The following is a 12,544-nucleotide window of genomic DNA, read 5'->3' on the forward strand; positions in this document are numbered from 1 at the left end:
ACTCAAAATCATCCCCAATAATATGACTAAACAATACGATCAAAGATGACTGAAACACTGCAACCATCCATGCTTCACTTCCATGCAGAGCTGGATTTTATATTTACATTACTTTCTTTTTCAGTGTTAAGCTCGCTCCTCCTGTATGTAGCCGTTTCTTTTTATACGTATAAAATGTCAGTTTTGCCATATCTGCTTTTTGTATGCCTCACCATAATCAGTTGATTGGCTTTCCATACTAAGAAATGCAACACAAGGTTACGAGGCTGTAAGGGACGCTGTTATACTGACAAGCCAATGCTTTATTTAGCTCTCTATTTCTTGTCTCTGTTGCCCTGATCTTGATGGCCCAGGCTAGCCTGCTCGCCTCAGATCTCAGAAGCTAAGCAGGGTCAGCCATAGTAAGTAATTGGATGGGAGACCATCAAAGGTGCCAGGGTTGTTGTGCAGAGGCAGGCAATGGCAAACCACCTCTATTAGTCTCTTGCCTTGAAAACCCTACAGGGTTACCATAAGTCGTTGACAACTGAATGGCACCTTACACTTACACACACACACAAACCCACATTGTCCCTGTCTGTCTTGCTGATGGTCCCTGGCACAACTCCTGCCCATCCTGGCTCCAAGCTGGAAACCAATGACTGGATATCCTAGCAACTGAATGAAGGGCCTCAGAGATGTAATTGAAGATGTTGTCCATCCTCTATTAGCCAACCTGCCATCTGAGACAAATTCCCTGGAAAACCTGCACAGGATTGCCTGGAACTGTATCAGCAGTGAGTGCTATTTGGGAAGGAATCAATGGCTCACATTGAGCAGGCCTCTCTGCCTAGAATGGTGAAATGCTTCTTTGTTTTCAGTCAACCAGACCCAGGCTACCAAAGTCTCAAAGAGCCATCTGGAAATTGGCTCTGACTGCAGAGAAATGTGAAGCTCTCCCCAAGAAGATAAGCACAGAGAGCGTGAAGCATTCACAGGACAAGTCCATCCTGCAGTTTGCCAAGGTTGAGAAGGCGAGGAGCAGGGAGAGAAAAAGTGAGCAGACAGAAACAACTGAGTTGCAGAGGAAGGGGGGGGCAGAAGAATATTGCTGGCAGCTCCTGCTACACTCTGCATTTCCCTATGCTCCTCTCCAGTTTTGTCAGTATGCTGAAGATCCTGAGACTTCCTTGCAGCTGGGTAGAGCCTGGGTTACATGTGGCTGCCTTTGGCATAATAAAAGTACTGTCAGACTCTTGTTGTCAGGCCCCAGAAGCATGGCAGGGCAGAGACTCTGTATACCGGCAGCATATAATGCCATGATGTCACTTCCAGTTGTGTGCCCAGAAGTGATATCACAGTGTCAGCAATGCTCTAGGAATTTCCCAAATGTCTATGGTTTTTAAACATAGAGATTTGGGAAATTCCTAAAGTGTCACACAATGCCATGGTGTCACCTCCCAGCATGCAACTGGAAGCGATGTCAGGGCATTGTGCAAAGGTATTTTGCCCCCTTTTTTGCTCCCATTGCTCCTTCAAGTGGCAGCAGGAGCCCAGAGTGCAGGAGCAGGAAGTTCCCTGCTACGGCAGCCAATCTAGCATCCTTATTGGACATCCGTAACCAAAGGGCGAAAACGCATGGTCGCTTTAGCCTCCTTTATTCCCTGTTTCAGCCAAGATTCAGCCAGGATCGAACGCACGTTTGGCGAAAAGCATTCGTTTGATCCTGGCGGAATCCTGGCTGAAACAGGGAATAAAGGAGGCTAAAGCGACCGTGCGTTTTCGCCCAAAGACAGCATTTCCTTCCACCTGGACAGATCACAGTGATCCAGGCCACTTTAAAATTGAGGGGAAAGATCTGCTCTGCATTCTAATGTTGGCAGCTGTGCTAGCAGAGAGCAGCACGCACACAACAGATCACCTTTCTAAATCCCTCCCCAAGGGACATCTTCCTCAGCTAACTCCCTGGTGGTAGTACAATCCCTCTCCCTTTAAAAGCTGTTGCTGCCAGCTGAGCAGAAATTCTTGAGAGAGGCCCCTGAGGTTACAGTCTGCGAGCATTACTGTTTTCCTGCTACTGCCATTCCCTTTAAATAGCTTTGCACTTTGTTTCGTTACATCTGCCCAGTATAGCTTCATTGTTCCTGAACATGCATCGTCTTTACAAAGTATGCCTCCTGCCTTCGGTGCCGCAAAGCAGAAAGTGCAATGCAGAAACATGGGTTAGTATGCACAGATATACTTTGGGCACACCTTGGAGCTTAGGGACATCCAGTGAGATTTTGCACTTTTTAAATCCAAACACTAGAGAGTACCAGGTTATAACACAAACTGCCTTTGAATGTCCATCTGCTTCATATGTGGTTTGCCACATGGTGTGGTGGAGGGCTGTGATTCAAGAAACAAGACTACCCCCCACCACCTACAAAACTCTCTGGAATGTCATCACAATAAATAGAATGGAAAGGCTATGGGAAAGTATGGGAGCATCAGAAGTCTACCCGCTGCTGCATGCAAGGAAAGCTATCCTACCTAAGCCTCAGAATCATGGTAAATAAAACATGGAAGGGAGGACTTAACCAGGTAAACTAATGCAGGTAGGCTGTGATAAAAGAAAGGTTTGAATGTGCATCAGGGAACTTCAAGAAAGAGACAGGGTGAGTTTATTTGGGTTAGTGCTTATTTGTGAGTATAGACACAGATTCACTACTCAGTGTCTGGCAATTAAACTGGCTACTGTTTAATTTCATTATCAACCATGAAAATATGTGAATTCCAAAATACCAGCTACTTATCAAACCAACCAATTAAGGGGATTCTAGACATTATTATATTAAGCCTAGACAGTACTTTGAGGAAAGTTATTTCCTCCCCAGAGCAATTAACATTTGTTGAAGAAACAAATTAGAAAGTTTATTTTTAAAAAAATCACATCTCTCACCTTACAGACTCTGCCAACCCGAGAAAGGATCACTTTGTCAGATGTGCTGCTGTCTTGAGAAACTTCTTGGAAAAAGAAATAGATTTTGTCATCGTCTGGATTATAGGTGTCCGGGATAGGGAATATACCGATAAATTTGGCTCCTAAAAGAGATGAAAATACCAAAATATATACACAAATGTGTCATGATGTTTAAACTTTCCAATCTTCCAGTGCTTTTACAGTGTTTTTGCATTTGCAGTGTTTTTGCATTTGCAGTGCATTTGCAGTGTTAAACTTTTCAATCTTCCAGACAGTGCATCTGCAGTGTTTTCTGACCATTAGCCACATTATAAGATGGGACTTTGTGTATGTGTGTCCCACATCATCTTCACCTGAGTAAATTCCCTCCCCCAAACACTTCAATGACAAAGTTAATGCCAACTGCGGTGAGTTTATACCTCAAAATTTGAAAACAGCTGCCTGTTTCCTGGTCCTTGCTGAAACATGATTAGCAGAAAGGAGGTGTTATGCCTGTACCAGCCCACTGAATCAAAGACCACTGATTCCTTAAGGAACAAGGAAAGGCAATATCTAAGGCATGGTAGGAATGAATGGAAAGCAATGGTACCGCTATCATAACCTGGGGGAGGGCAACCTTTTTGAGACTGTGGGCACCTTTGGGATTTTGAGAAGATGTGGTGAGCACTACTCAAAATGGCTGCCACGGGAGGCGGGGCCAAATACTATGCCTTCCTCCTCACTTGGCAAAAGAATAGCAAAAGGGAAATTTAAAAAATAACAACAAATAAAATAAAGCCTGAGGAGAGGAAGGGAGGGAGAAAGAAATTTGTCTGAAAAAGAAACAAAGGAAAGCCTAGTGGGGAGGAAGGGAGAAAGTGAGGGAATTAGAAAAAGAGAAGGCTGAAAGGGGGGATTCTTCCCAGTTCTCCTGATCTCCACTGGCTGCTATTGCAGCCATGGCAAATCCTTTTATTTGAAAAAGGTCAGCCAGTAACAAGCCCAGTCTTACAATGGTCTCACCCACTTTCTGAATAGTTTGGCAGACACCAAGAGAAATACTGGGGAGTGCCATGGCATGTTGGAGTACCCTGTCATAAACTGTCAAGATTATGGCTTGCTACCACAGAAAGAAACAATGCACTGAACTATCAGACCTACCATTTAGATCCAATTCCTTCCCCTTGTTCAGGAGAAGGCGCTGAAACCTTGAGCCTGCTTGTGTCCCCCATGTCATGAGTAATTTTGAAATAGGTAATAGTAAACCCCATCATGTCACTGCCTAAGTGGAAGCCTGGGGCAGTCAAAGTGACTCAGAACTTTGACTGCCCCAGTAGAGGCTGAATTAGAAATGGGATCACACAGCAGGCAACCATCTTTGGGAGGTAGTACATTTTCTCTCTCTAGCACCAGTTATAACCATCATAGAAATCCCCCCCATTTCCCATTTCCTTTTCACTGGATCCATCTAGACTACTGGTTCATCTTGACTTATATGACCTCCTCTAACCGGGGGCAAGGTTTTTCAGAGGTCTTCCCAAGGACTACTATCTGAGCTGCTTTTAACTGGAGGTAACAAGGAACCTGGAACATTCTGCACTGAAGGCCTCAAGCCACAACCCCTCCCTTACATGGAGAAGAGATTAATTTACTATTTTTTTTAAACTTACCCTAAGTAAAATATCTTTCATTCCTCCAAGTAATTCAATACTAATTGTACACTGATTTAAGTGTGTTCTATTTTTCATGCACTGCCAAAAGAATGACTGGCCTGCTTAATCTTGTGTGTGTGTCTTTGTTGTCCTTATCAGTAATGCTACAATCAGCCATTCTTTAAAACGTCAGAATGTACCGAAAATACAAACTGCTGTTTTGAATCGTGTCCTTTCAGTTAAAGCAAAAACCCCTGGCTCAATAAGCTTCTAGGCTGCTTGGATGCAAGTGGGCTAAAAAGCTGCTCTCACAGATGAAAATCCTAGGGTTTCTTTTGACACTTATAAGTTTTGTGCTGCTGCTATTAAAATCCAGCAAAATCTGTTTGGTAAAGTTGCTACAAATTACTTTGCGGTAGACTAAAAACAGATTTTTCATAGCAAGCGTTTTAAGGATCAATTTGTGTGGCATTGTTGTAGGATCACTCTTGTTTTATTCCCACACCACAAGCCATAGAGGCCTGTCTCATCTGGACACCCCAGATCTGCGGGATGTTTCCCCTCCATCTGGGCCACTGATGCTAGCAGAAGTGCTCAAGAGATGAAGGGTCCCTATTTTTGGCACCACAAAGGAATCACTTTGCGGTGGCACTTCAGAGGACCCGGATTTCCACACTGAGTATGACGCCCATCCCACCCTCAAGGGAATGACAGCCCTTGTCTCACTCTCCATGCCCCCAGTGGTCTCTGGTTATGCCCACAGGGAGGGAAAGAGTTGGCAAGCATCCTTTCCCTTCTACCTGAAGTTTCCTTCAGGGCAGAGACAAAGGGAATAACTTGATGTTATTTTTCTGCCTGTGACCAGACTCATCTCCTTCCTATCTGCCACATACACGAACAAAGAAGAAGATGCCTTATACTGAATCAAACTATTGGCCCATCAAGGTCAGTATTGTTTACTCAGAATGGCAGCACCATTCTTTGTGAGAGATAGATAATGGCCAAAAGCAGAACATATAGCATCCATTGGTAGGGTTACTTATACACTTTTCTTTTATTTCTACATTATGGTTTTGGTTACTGCCTGGCTGAATGTTCATAAGCGGATTTTAAAGAGGGTTCACAAGTTTTTAAAAGCAAGAGAACATGCTTCCAGACTCTTTCAACATTTCCTAAGCAACTTTTGGCTGTTCTTCACAGGAGAGGGTAGCATTTGGGGCCCACTGTCCCAGGATGCTACATCTGAGATGGTTTATAATGACAAATAATTGGTTAGAAGATACAATTTTCAATTACATCAAAAATAACACTCAATGATTCAGCCACATGTGAAGTGCGGTTTTTTTTGGGGGGGGGGGTTAAGAGAGAGACGTATGAAACCTGTCTTCTTTAGTTACACAGATTTCCTGTTTTTTCAAGATGCTATGGCCTTGGATTTCCACAGAAAGTCCAGAGCCTTGGATAGTCTTACTTTTTAGGTACAGTGGTCACAAATCAGACATGTATTAAGATGTGCATCCAAAAGCAAATGCTGTCTGTTTCTTCAATGGGAGACACATCTGAACACAGTAGGCTCAGAATAGTTGCAGAACTAAAGTATTCACATCAGAAATCAAACAGCCAATTATTGTAGTACTGTTACTCCCTACCCCCAGTTTTGAAGACACAGGAGTTACTGGTATGTATCTACATGCTATTATAAGTGATTATACTCCTAAATCATTTCAACGTTGTGAGATGATCTTCAGAACAAACATCTCTGACCATGTACCCTGTTACCTTAAGATCTGCATGTTATTGCTTTGCACGTGACCCTCCCCACCCCCCAGACACACACACAAAAAAAACCCCTCTTGGCTCCTTCCAGTGCTAACCTGTAGAAAAAGTATTCCAGAAATCAACTCTAACAGTGCATTAATATGCAAAGTTTCTCCAGTCTAAGTCTGCTAAAATTAACGGGCTTCGATCTAGAATAACTCTGCACATGACTGCACTGTTAGTTTAGAGTTAGATATCAAAAACTGGGACTTCTAATGCCAAGCTGTCCAACATTTCAAGGCTTGGGGCTTCCTGCAACTCTGGTTACAGTTGCTGGCTTTTTCTGGAGTCTCTCTGGATGCCTGGAAGGGCCCCTGTGTATGTGTGCAAATTTATTATGAACACAGGATTGGAGCGAATGTAAAAGGCTTCTCTCCAGGAGTTGTATATGTCCATCTGAAAGCCTAGAGAGTGCTGAGGCTTGTAACTCTAGCTGCAGATATGTAAGGATGGCACCATCTACAATTCTAACCATTGCACAGTGATGCATGCGTCATCTCCTACCGCTGAGCCAGTAATGTTCAGAGCTATCAGTCCTGATGTAATGATGGTCTTGCAAAGGGCCCAGAGAACGCGTTAATGCAGTATCCTTGCCAAGGAAATCCGATGCCGTTCCAGAATAAAGATATTCATCTACAAGTAAAAAGAAAACATCAAGCCCTTCTGTCAGGATTATGGCACACTGGTATCATTTATTCTAATTTTAGAGTTGACCCCAAAACCCATTAAAACATGACACACTTAAGTCAGAAGAATGTAAGAATGGCTTTGTGTGATCAGTCCACTATGGGTGTGCATTCAGCTAAAGCCGAACTGAAAAAATCCTGAAAAAATTTATTTTTTGGTATGACGGTAGTTAAAGGGAGCCGAAAAAGCAGATCCTGAATAATGCCAAATTATTACTTCCCCTTACTTACCTTCTGGCTGACTCCTTGCTGCCACTGCCTCTGTTCATATGGGTTTCAGAGGCAGCCCAGATCTCCGCCTGCCACCTCTAAAGCATTCAGACCGCCACCACCTGCCGCCTCCAAAGTACATGGATTTAAAAGGTGGCTCCACTGAGCCCAATGTTCAGCTCTGTGCCATGTATTTTTTGGGTTTAATAAACCCGAAAATTTTTGATTATTCAAAAAAGCCGAATCCTTATATTCGCTTTTTTAAAAAAAATCTGGGTTTATTAAACTCAAACTCAAAAAGTACTGGAAAAAATGGCGCATGGCCCTACAGACTACCACAAATTCAACTAACCCAATACTCTGACCCCGGCCAAATATCTCTGGGAAGCTCACAAGCAGGGAATAAACAGGAAGTCTTCCCCCACTTGTCCCCAGTGTCTGAAATTCTGAAGTATATTGCCTTCAGATACAAGGAAGGTCTGTTTAGCTATTTTGAGCGCTGGTCTAGGATCTGAGCGACCCAGGATTGAATCCCGACTTTGCCATGGTAGCTTGCTGAATGACCTTGGGCTGGTTACATATTTCTGGGTGCAATTTATGGTGCTGGTATTGACTTTTTAAAGCCCTATGTGGCTTAAAGCCTGGATGTGAAATGGTATATAGTATAGCCCAATCTTGTCAGATCTTGGAAGCTGAGCTGGGTTGGTAGTTGGAAGGGAGACCTCTAAGGAAGACTTTACAGAGGTGGGCAATGGCAAACCACCTCTGTTTAATCACTTGCCTTGAAAACCCCACCAGGGGTCACTATAAGTCAGCTGTGACTTGATGGCACTTGACCCACACACACAGCTTAAGACCAGCATACTGTAAGGACTACCTACTCCTTTGCAAACCTAAATAACCATTATGATCATCTTCAGGGGCCCTGATTCAGGTGCACATCATGTGAAGCTAGATAGGTGGCAACTCAAGAAAAAGTCTTCTCGGTCATGGCACCAAAACTGTGAAATTCCCTCCTCAGGGAAATTTGTCTGCCCTCCTCTGCCATTGCCTTCTGCCAGTGGGTAAAGACTTTTTTTTTGTTGCTTTTAGTGTTCCCTTGTTGACCCTCTCTCCTTTTTGTTTTAATTGTTGATTTGCATACCTGTATTGCTTCTAAAGTTGATTTTTAAAATGTGTTTTTAAGTGTTTGCTGCTTTGAGGACCCTAATGTGGTAGAAAGGTGGAATCCAGTGTGTTAAATAAATAAGTAAAGCCCCTAATTGAAGCACGGTAGGCTGACCTAAAACTGCCCCCTTCATTTCCAGAGGATGAAAACCCATCCCAGGATGGGGCAGGGTCTTGTCAGGACTGACAAATCTCAGTTAAATTTCATTCATAGCAATTCTATTCTTGGTAACAACTGACTCATGATAGGGTTGCCAGCTCCAGGTTGGGAAATAACTGGAGATTTTGAGGGTGGAGCCTGAGGAGGGTGGGTTAGGGGGAGGGGAGGGACTTCAGTGGGGTATAATGCCACAGAGTCAACCTTCCAAAGTGGCCATTTTCTCCAGGTGAAGTGATCTCAGTTGCCTGGAGATCAGTGGTAGTAGCGAGACATCTTCAGCCACCATCTGGAGGTTGGCAACCCTAACACATGATGGCAAAGTGTAAATACTGGATACAAGCTTCTTAACAAGGTGAAGGGGCCACAAGCTAAAGTGGCCTAATTTGAAAGAAACCCATCCCATTTTCTACACTTACTGAAATTTAACCATCTCATAATGTCACAACAGGGAGCCTTTGCCAGCTACCAACTATAGCCAATGATGTCAAGTTGAAGTTGGAGAAATGTGGATTATCAAAGCTAGAGATTTACAGAAATTTTGAAGCAAAGCCAAAAACAAAAACAAAAACCCCCAAAAAACCATACTACACATTTTACTGGCTTTCATCTCACTCATTCCTAAGGGGGAAAAAATTCCTTTAGAGCTTCCCTGAAATTCCCAATTTTTCCATTGGAAAATGGAGAAAGCCCTCAAAGCAAGGTTTTGCAACTCCAAATGTAAAGCATTAAAAAGTTTTTAAAAGTATTTCACTCAATCTAAAAGAAAAAAATGACATTTTTTTTCCAGGGCTCCCCTAAATGTCCCAATTTTTCCATTGGAAAAATGGCAAAAAAATGTACTCAGAGAACAAACCACTCCCCACCCTGAATACTTTACAGTGGATATATAGCAAGGGGGTGGGAGAGCTAAAAATCTGGCACGTCTAGTTTGCACTTAAGAAGATCTCTCTTTATAGTATATATTTCCATCAAACAGTATGGTGCATTGTGGATAGTCCAACCTATTTTGTTTGCACAGATTAATTTTTGAAAGCTGCCCCTTTCAAGAGTGCCTCTTCCAGACAGACAATCGACCTCCTCTGCAAGGGCAGTGCATTTTGACAGGTAATAATCATAACATTGAGTGAATGTTGTAAGTAATATCTACTTGCTAACAGACATGCTCGGTGATTGATCTATCAGTAGGACTAAAAGAAACATCCCATCTTGGTTTTAGCTTCTGATGAAAAGGATCCCTCAGCACTTGGGTTGTTCTTTGATCTTCTGCACATCTGTTCTTTCCTACTTGGCCAGCATAGACTGTGCAAAGGAGATAAACACGAAACCATGAAATATCATAAAGAATGGCATGTGTGGGCATACTTAATAAAGTCTGTCAGAGCAGCCTTCGAATGAGCAAAAGGGTCCCATCAATATTTACATGTAATGTTTTCATTGTGCATCATTTAAGTGTTGCCTTTCCTTTTAAAAAGATTGGTTCAGACATGAAACCAACCACATTCTTTCTCCATTCAATCCTCCCCAACTGGAGGCAGCAGGATGCGGCAGCATCTGGCTGCAAGGATACCACCCGCCCAGGAAGCCAGGCCAGGGGTAAACACCCTGGGCCTCGAAGAGGCCGGCAGAAGGGAGTAGAAGGCGAGGGAGGGCCGAGCCAACAGGGATGCATGGCCTTCCCTTTATGCCCTTGGGAGGGGGAGGATTGGGAAGGACGCTGAAAGGGGCGGGACTTCCCCTATAATAAGGGGGCAAAGGCACTGGCCAGGGAGGAAGGGCAGCCAGTGTCGTCCATGCCAGAGAGAGAGAAGGACATGCTAGGAACTGCAGGGGCTGAGGGGGAGTGCTGCTTAACTCTCCCCACCCATATCGGAGGCCTGCTGACACCCTTTGGGAGGATCCCGTCCTTTTCCCACAAAAGGGGGTCTGACTGCTCACGCTGTCAATACACAAAACTGATTGCTCACGCTGTCAATACACAATACACACAATACACAAAAATTTTGTGTGTTGATCCACTGGGACCCACAATGCCTACAAGACTGATTGACCCGCTGGGAACGTCAGAGAGGCTAGTAGGAGTGCCACAGATACGTTCTGCATATCGATTGAAGAGACAGGGAAATAAAATACATCCTTGTCTGACACCTTTTCCAATAGGAAACCATTCTGTTTCTCCATATTCTGTCCTAACAGTAGCCTCTTGTCCCGATTATAGGTTGTGCATCAAAATAATCAGATGTTGTGGGATACCCATTTCTTTTAAAACCATCCATAGCTTTTCATGACTGACATACTCAAAAGCTTTGCTGTAATCTATGGAACACTAGCTGATTTTCTTCTGGAATTTTTGCATATGCTCCAGTAACCATCATAAATTTGCAATATGATCTGTAATGCCCCTTCCTTTTCTGAACCCAGCTTGAACATCTGACATTTCTTGTTCCATATATGATAACAGTCTTCATTGTAAGATTTTGAGCATCACTTTACTTGTGTGAGAAATTAATGAAATGGTCTGATAGTCTTTGATGTTTCCTTTTTCAGAATTGGAATGTAAATTGACCATTTCCAGTCCGTGGGCTATTGTTTTGTTTTCCATATTTGTTGTTTTCCAAATTTGTCTTGTTAAGATTTTGATGAACTCCATTTCTGTGGCTTGGCGTAGCTCTACTGTTATCCCATCTACTCCTGGTGATTTGTTTCTTCAAGTTGCTTTCAGTGCAGCCTTCACTTCCCTTTCTAAAATTGCAGGTTCTTTTTCAAAAGATGCTTCTTGAAACAAGTAATCCGATAGCCCAGCAGCATACACTTAAGGGACCAGTGGTAATGAATTTCAAATGACCTCTCTTATTAAGTCTGCAACTTGTATCCAGAAAGGCCTAATTTTGGGGACAAATCCAGAAAAAAAAGAGGATAAGCACAGCAAAAATGTGTGTCACACAAAATTGAAAAGTGTAGCAAAGTGAATTTTGGAATTGCTCCTTAGACATCTGAGAAAATTCAAAGGAAGCCAAAATTGTTTCAGAAATCACAGTGGCATTTCTTGGTTTTGCAGTGTCCCTGCCTTCCTACTTCTGGGCTGCCTGTGGAAATACAGACATAATTATTAGCAGCTTGTCATGCCAAGATACCCCTCTTCTATGTGGCTTCGAGGGACAAAACAGCAGTTCCTATGAAGAGCTACCATGAACTCTCATTGATCCAAATGCCTGCACATCAGACTGTTAATTGAGTCATGATCAATAGGCCCTGGAGGCTTTGCTCTGTTTCTTTCCTGAAACATGCAAGGCAGCAGATGCTTGTGTGGGTTGGGAGTATTGACTTATTAGCACAAAGATATTAATGGCATGTAATGTTGTCCTCCGCAGCAATGAATCAGATGGTGTCAGGATTCAAACTTTTATTATCCTGCTCAGTGGCCAAATGGATCCAGGACATGCCTGATTTCTGTGCTAAATTAAAAGTCACCTAAAAGAGGAAGAAAGAGCCCCATGGCGCAGAGAGGTAAGCTACAGTACTGCAGTCCAAGCTGTGCTCACAACCTGAGTTCGATCCCAACGGAAGTTGGTTTCAGGTAGCCGGCTCAAGGTTGACTCAGCCTTCCATCCTTCCGAGGTCGGTAAAATGAGGACCCAGCTTGCTGGGGGTAAAGGGAAGATGACTGGGGAAGGCACTGGCAAACCACCCCATAAACAAAGTCTGCCTAGTAAACGTCGGAATGTGACATCACCCCATGGGTCAGGAATGACCCGGTGATTGCACAGGGGACCTTTACCTTTTAGAAGAGCAGCCCAGCAGCTTTCACTTCTTAATGAGAGGCCTTTCTGTTACTTTGTGAGCAACAGTATCTGCAATTCAGTCTCTACCCTTACCAGGCCTTTGCCCATCCTTGCTTTTCTATGCTCTCTTTTCTGTTCACTCACTAATTTGT

At 43.4% G+C, this 12,544-nt stretch overlaps 1 protein-coding gene across 1 annotated transcript in view; it reads right to left on the reverse strand.

The window, feature by feature from the left end:
• The window catches only part of SEMA3D (semaphorin 3D), a 111,044-nt gene that overhangs the window by 67,452 nt on the left and 31,048 nt on the right, over positions 1 to 12,544 (reverse strand). The window contains exons 6-7 of the mRNA XM_056846855.1: positions 6,895 to 7,023; positions 2,921 to 3,063 (exon numbers count right to left, since the gene is read on the reverse strand). Coding sequence (XP_056702833.1) covers positions 2,921 to 3,063; positions 6,895 to 7,023 — 272 coding nt within the window. The remainder of the gene's footprint in view (positions 1 to 2,920; positions 3,064 to 6,894; positions 7,024 to 12,544) is intronic.

This window comes from Euleptes europaea, chromosome 3 (assembly GCF_029931775.1).
Source record: "Euleptes europaea isolate rEulEur1 chromosome 3, rEulEur1.hap1, whole genome shotgun sequence".
Lineage (NCBI taxonomy): Eukaryota > Metazoa > Chordata > Lepidosauria > Squamata > Sphaerodactylidae > Euleptes > Euleptes europaea.